This window comes from Laetiporus sulphureus, assembly GCF_001632365.1.
Source record: "Laetiporus sulphureus 93-53 unplaced genomic scaffold LAESUscaffold_11, whole genome shotgun sequence".
Classification (NCBI taxonomy): Eukaryota; Fungi; Basidiomycota; class Agaricomycetes; order Polyporales; family Laetiporaceae; genus Laetiporus; species Laetiporus sulphureus.
Window position 1 is genome coordinate 509,863 of NW_024468520.1, and position 6,000 is coordinate 515,862.

General features: G+C 52.4%; 2 protein-coding genes across 2 annotated transcripts; both read right to left on the reverse strand.

The window, feature by feature from the left end:
- Positions 1-512: 512 nt before the first annotated feature.
- Positions 513-3,428, reverse strand: LAESUDRAFT_723975 (uncharacterized protein). The gene is made up of 11 exons (XM_040908513.1): positions 3,195-3,428; positions 2,935-3,129; positions 2,806-2,882; positions 2,670-2,748; positions 2,473-2,619; positions 2,326-2,414; positions 2,158-2,273; positions 1,397-2,082; positions 1,130-1,347; positions 919-1,079; positions 513-863 (listed from the first exon to the last, which is right to left on the reverse strand). The coding sequence occupies exons 1-11, from the start codon at positions 3,297-3,299 to the stop codon at positions 760-762; spliced, it is 1,977 nt and encodes a 658-aa protein (XP_040766190.1). The 5' UTR covers positions 3,300-3,428; the 3' UTR covers positions 513-759.
- A 609-nt stretch (positions 3,429-4,037) lies between these two features.
- Positions 4,038-4,633, reverse strand: LAESUDRAFT_68101 (uncharacterized protein). The gene has a single exon (XM_040905747.1). The coding sequence runs from the start codon at positions 4,554-4,556 to the stop codon at positions 4,209-4,211; it is 348 nt and encodes a 115-aa protein (XP_040766191.1). The 5' UTR covers positions 4,557-4,633; the 3' UTR covers positions 4,038-4,208.
- Positions 4,634-6,000: the final 1,367 nt, after the last annotated feature.

The following is a 6,000-nucleotide window of genomic DNA, read 5'->3' on the forward strand; positions in this document are numbered from 1 at the left end:
GCCGTGGTTATAGAAATAGTGAGAAGCCATTTATACATGCGTTACCACATTGGACGGCTCATCTCGACCCATAGTGCCCGTGCACCTTGAGTAGTCATCCTCGGCTTAGCCCAGAATGACGATGGACGAAGAGATGATGACGAGAGAATACCTTAACGCGGAGATTGACCACCCCCGCCCCCAAGAACAGTGCTATCTCGTCAAGCTGGAGGCTGAAGAGCGTTGGCGGAATGGACGAGTTCATATTTGTGGCTTAATCCGCTGTCGACCTCTTGTCCGCGATCTCACCGCCAGCCTGAACTGGAGCAACGTCAGTCGCAGCTGCCAACCTACACGTCCTATCCGAATTTCGCATGACAACGGTACCACACGGTGTCAGCGTGACTATCAACACAAACGGACCATATCACGCTAGGCTCTTACCTGACCCGTGGATTCCATGGTCATGTTGGTCTTGTTCCGTGACACGCTGGAGATAAATTATGACGCGAAAAGCCGTCCTGCAGGTTCTCATGAGTCCGCTGCACGATACGGGCTGGTGAAACAATATCCAGTGCCTATCATGGTGCCAGACAAGCAACTGCTCAAATTCTTGGCGCTCCATCTGTTAGTCATTAACCTTCATCAAGCATCCCAGCACTTCTGTAAATCTAGACATTCTCCATGATGATAAGTGTTGCCGTATGGAAAATCATAATCCAGTGAGCCTCGAAGACATACGCATTTCCATTGATATCTAAGCGATATGACATTCCAAAATCAAAGCGTTCGTGCCAGAAAATCAAAATTGTGCGCCTTTGAAAGTTCCATGGTGTAACCAAAAGGTGATTGTGATGCCTGGATAGCATTAAAAGTACTGGTATCTTTGACTCGGTCAGGGAATTCGTCGAAATACCAGGATTCGAAGCAAAGACGTACGAATCAATACCGTCACAGGAGGCAAGTCTAGGCTGGAGCGCCGCGCTGGATGAATATCGCTGGAACAAAGGAAGATACGAGGCACCAAGACCGATCGGAGTATAATCGGCCCGCCACTTAAATGAAGGTACACAGTTCTTGATTCTTTGTTCGAGCCATGTCTGCACGAATGATGTGAGCTAAGAGATGAAAAGTAACCAGGGTTTCTCACCGAAAATTCACGTGTCCGAGGGCATTGATCCTGGTGCCTAAGTTATCCTTGCCGGGAGGGCACAAAGAGCAGCACCAGAATGGCTTCTCTTTTGCTAGCTCGTCCAAACAATTTTCCCGTTTTGCTTCCTCGTTTCGTGCAAAACGTTTCTCATAATCTGTAGCTAATCTTATTGCGAGTGCAGAAGCATTCATTTCACGGGAAACGAGCATTTCAAGCTACTCAGAGTTAGCACAACTTGTCACCAAGAGTAGAACAAAAACATACCGCAGCGCGCCATGTTACCACCACGACATTGCCATTAAATGAGTAGGCGAACCTTTCATCTAATTCCTCCATGTCAAGTGTAGTGGTAGTGTCCGGATCTTTATCGCACAACCGAACCAATTCGCGGACTTCCTCGAAGTTGGGCGAAAAGTCGAGATTGGCGCATGACCATGGGGGTGGACTCGCTTGGCCATCAAGAAAAACATTCCATCGAACATCGGAATCCTCGGCTTCGGTGCGCAGACACAGATGGGCGAGGACGAAAGGATAATACAGTATCTGTGCACACTTTCGACACTTGTAGGAGACTACGGCCAGAGCGAGAGCATCTACACCTTGCTCACAGGAGATGGGAAGCAAGCGCTCTAGTTCACATTCAGCCGTTTCATGCCAATCCATCAAATGGCTTGTGACTTCGTCCTTTAAGGCAAGGAACCTCTCTTCAGTAATTAAGTCCGTTGTGGGGGCCTTAACGAGCTCTTGGATTCCCGAAATGAATGGTAGATCGTGTGGTAACAATCCGTATGCGGAGGGCGCTGTCCAAGGGGAGGTTGAGAGCAGTTGGTTAGCGATACGATCTAGCGTGTTTATCCGTGACGAAATGGTGCAGCGTCGCTCCATTCGGAGCCGCATATCCCGCTTCTCTTGCATAAAATTGTGCAGTGCGCTACGGATTTTCCTCCACCCTGCGGTACAACGGCAGAGGGATTTGGTTAGTTGACCTACGTCGATAGATTCAAGCAAGACCACATCGCACGAACCTTGATCCGTAAGCGGCCTTGGAATCCACACCAGCTCACGCACTGGTGAGCGACGAAAGGTCCACATACCACCCAACTCATCACCCCAACCCTCCTCACGCAATCTTGACATTATGCTGTCGCGACGACACATCAGACCCGGATAAGCGTTGATGACATGACACTCACGCTTTACAGCGTTCACGCCTGATTTCATCTAATTTCTCCGCTCGCAATTTGGTCTGATCGTACTGCCATTTTCGACATGCCGCTGCGTGCTATATAAGCCAGATATCAGACCACGATGACGCAAAAGTGAAGACTTCGGAGTCTTGCATCTGTTAATTGTCTCGTTTTCTCTGACTCCTTGTCGATCAGTGACTGGTATGCCTGCTCATCCTGCGACACAGCGTTCCAAGCGTCCATAAAGCCTAGAAGTTGCGGCACATGGTAGAACCTCCTGCGAGACTGACTGTACCGGATCTACGAGAGATGAGAATACAAGTAATGATGGACGTGATTGAGCGCTATACCGTAGCGAAGATCTTCGATGGGGGGACCTCTCCCACTGCTGTCGATATATCTATACTAAAATCGCGCTCATCGATGGTGCTAGTTTTTTATGATATCAGAGTGATGCATCATATGCGTCGATGAGGCATGCCTTACGTGGTTTTCCTGCATCTCTGACAGTATCGCGCAGCGAACTCCCACAGCGCCGAGTTGTTGTTGCCTTTCAAGCATTTCTGGAGGAGTCAATGAGGCATTACTACCAAACGCACACGGTGTGAAACGTACGTGACAGTGAGAAAAGAACATTAGGTTGGCATAAGCTGGTTCGCTTAGATGCTGCGGGCAGTCCGGTAGTCCATCAACCTGTGTCCGTGAAGCTCTCCAGATGAAAGCAGATCTTCGGGTCATCAGGAATGCACGTAGTGGCCTGGTAGTCCTTGCCGAATTCAGAAGGTCTTTGGGATGAAGTAGCACGAAAACCTATATGAATAACGGTGCGACTGGTCATTCAGGACCCGGAGTTTAGAATCCAAGCATGCTAATACCTCAAACAGAATGTCATCGGGCATCTCTGGTAGATCTTTCAAGCCACCTCGCTTGCCTCGTAGTGCACGCCGAGGGACAAGCTGATGGGTAGAATTCTTGTCCATCTCGCCACTCGCTGGTGTGCCGCTGCTCGTTTTCATCCGCTCTGACCGAAGGACAATGGTCGGGGTGCTCTAGAAGGACCAAGGAGAGAGGAGGGTCGAAACGACGGCACGCTTACCAGGGGCGGCGATATATGAGCTGCATCGTGACCGCGGGCCACAGTGGCGTCCTGGTGCTACGCCACCACGTGTTGATGTATGCGCTTGTGGCTGAGCGCGGAGTGGGCTGTGGCGGCGTTGAGGCGCTGCTTGGATGCCTACTAGCATCGAGATATCCAACCAACTCGACCACAGTACGTGGCTCTTGTACAGCAGATTGCGATGACAGTGAGACCCACTTGTAATCCTCTCTCTCGGAATTTACTGGGCCGGATACCGCGTTGGCAGTCCGTGCCCTTCCAGCTTCCCCAGTGGTCCCATGAGAGTGCGTATGAGTGTTGTAAACGGGTGGGAAAATGGCTACCTACTAGGTACGTATTTTATCCCACCTTCTGCTGCTGTTCCCGGTGCATAACTGATCCATTCCATCTCCAGGTACCGCTTCCGACGTGTTTCACCACGGCGCAACATTTGCGCCTAGCACGCCAAGCGCGTACCCAAGCGCATCTCTCAGGACGTAGGGGAAGACCGTGATGCTGACATTTCCATCCTCACTACAAATATAACAAGACATCTTCACACAGCAAAGCGTGATTGATGGCGGCCAGTTTTGATCCATCCGATTTAATCATACATGCGCACTCCCTTGTTCTCCAGGCACGACATAAGCACAGAAATTTCACTGACGAGCCTTGCGAGATGAGCCTGTATCTGAGAATAGCAGGATCGAACAAGTTTCTCGCACAACTCTGATGCCCTTGCTGAGGTTGCGTTGATGGTGCCGCTTCCTGCGCATCAGCGATGACCGCAGAATCAGCCATGAGAGGGGCCGCGGTATGAAGGCTCTACCACCTGGATGGTAATACATGTCGTCTTTGTCCGGACTTGCTTTCTAAATGAAACGCCTGCAAAGGCAATATATGAATATATGAACAAAGACACGATCGATATAGTAAATGGACGGACGTCTGTGAAGGACAGTTGAACGTGAATCCGGCTTCTCAGACAGCAGCGGAAGGTACAGACCTCAAGCAACATACCCAGCGGCATTGTTGGCATGTCGCTGGTGAGCCACATGCTGAGCTGTTGGTGCAGGCTGCACGTCTGTGCTCGGAGTCTCAGCAACCTTGGTGACGCTGAATCTCTTTCGGAAGTTGGCATACGTCAAGATAGATGTTGAAAACGCGCAAGGTTAGTGTATCAATTACAGGAGGTCAATCCGAATAATGTTCGACGTCGTGGACAAGTTGCATGATGCGCGAGGCGCCCGAGCCGACGCGTCTGTGGCGCACCAACACGTGACCTGAGCTTGAATGTACGTCTGGTGGCTCGTAGCACGTGTTGCTGTGGATGTTACCGATGAATTCGGCGGTGATTGATGATTAAGAAAATGCATTACGGCCTTCTCAGCATAGCCAAGCATCCAAACCAAACTCACAACACACAGTCGGCTGCAGCAAACTGATCCTTATCGTAGTCACACCAGAATACTTTTGAGCCCTCAGGCCCCAGCCCAAGCCGTCGCATTTTGAACGCGTTATCCAACTACATGACTACGAATACACAACAACACCTCTCATACAACGATCTCGACCGCTCCACAAAGCATCCCTCAGTCCAGCTCATCGAGCTCGCCACGCCTGAGGAACTTGAGCACGGAGCCGACGTCAGATGCGACCTCACCGGCGACGTGACCGACCTTCTTCCAGTTGATCGCCTCGCTGTCCTCAGGGACCTCGCGCGCAACCGCGAAACGTCCATTCGGGACGACGACCCCAATTCTGGGGCGCCATGCAAGCGCCTCGCTGTCCGAGCGAGCGAGCAGCTCCTCGTTGAGGTCGCGCTTGAGGAAGCTGAGTACAGTCTTTGCGACACTGCCCCAGTTGATCGCCTCGCTGTCCTCAGGTGTGGCACGAGCCATGAGCTCGTCCTCGAAAGCACGCGCGAGCATCGGGTCCTCACGCTTGAGGAACTTTAGGACGGAGCCGACATCAGAGGCAACCTCGCCCGCAACGTGGCCGACCTTCTTCCAGTTAACTGCCTCGCTCTCCTCGGGAACCTCTCGGGCAAATTTGAACCGGTACGGAAAGTTGTCAGGGATCTTCGAGATGGGCCGGAAGTTGATAGCCTCGCTCTCTCCGCGCGCCATGAGCTCGTCCTCGAAGGAGCGTGCGAGTAAGGGATCCTCACGCTTGAGGAAGCTGAGTACGGTCTTCGCGACACTGCCCCAGTTGATCGCCTCGCTGTCCTCAGGGGTGGCACGAGCCATGAGCTCGTCCTCGAAGGCGCGCGCAAGCATCGGGTCCTCGCGCTTGAGGAACTTGAGCACGGAGCCGACATCAGAGGCGACCTCGCCCGCAACGTGACCGACCTTTTTCCAGTTGATCGCCTCGCTGGCCTCCGGGACATCACGCGCAACCGGCCAGCGCCCGTTGGGAAGGACGACACCGATCCTGGGGTGCCACGCAATCGCCTCGCTATCGTCACGAGCGAGCAGCTCGCCGTCGAGATCGCGCTTGAGGAAGCCCAGCACGGTGCTGGCAACTTTGCCCCAGTTGATAGCCTCGCTGTTGGCAGGTACATCCCGCGCCATGAGCTCATCCTC

What these genes read in the sequence shown, in the direction of transcription:
- LAESUDRAFT_68101 (XM_040905747.1), bottom strand. Translation starts at nt 4,556, where the DNA reads ATGCCAACTTCCGAAAGAGATTCAGCGTCACCAAGGTTGCTGAGACTC.
- LAESUDRAFT_723975 (XM_040908513.1), bottom strand. Translation starts at nt 3,299, where the DNA reads ATGGACAAGAATTCTACCCATCAGCTTGTCCCTCGGCGTGCACTACGA. An exon ending in CATCGAAGATCTTCGCTACG is followed by an intron (nt 2,620 to 2,669) that starts GTATAGCGCTCA and finishes CATCTCTCGTAG; the next exon opens with ATCCGGTACAGTCAGTCTCG. An exon ending in AAGGCCGCTTACGGATCAAG is followed by an intron (nt 2,083 to 2,157) that starts GTTCGTGCGATG and finishes GTTGTACCGCAG; the next exon opens with GGTGGAGGAAAATCCGTAGC.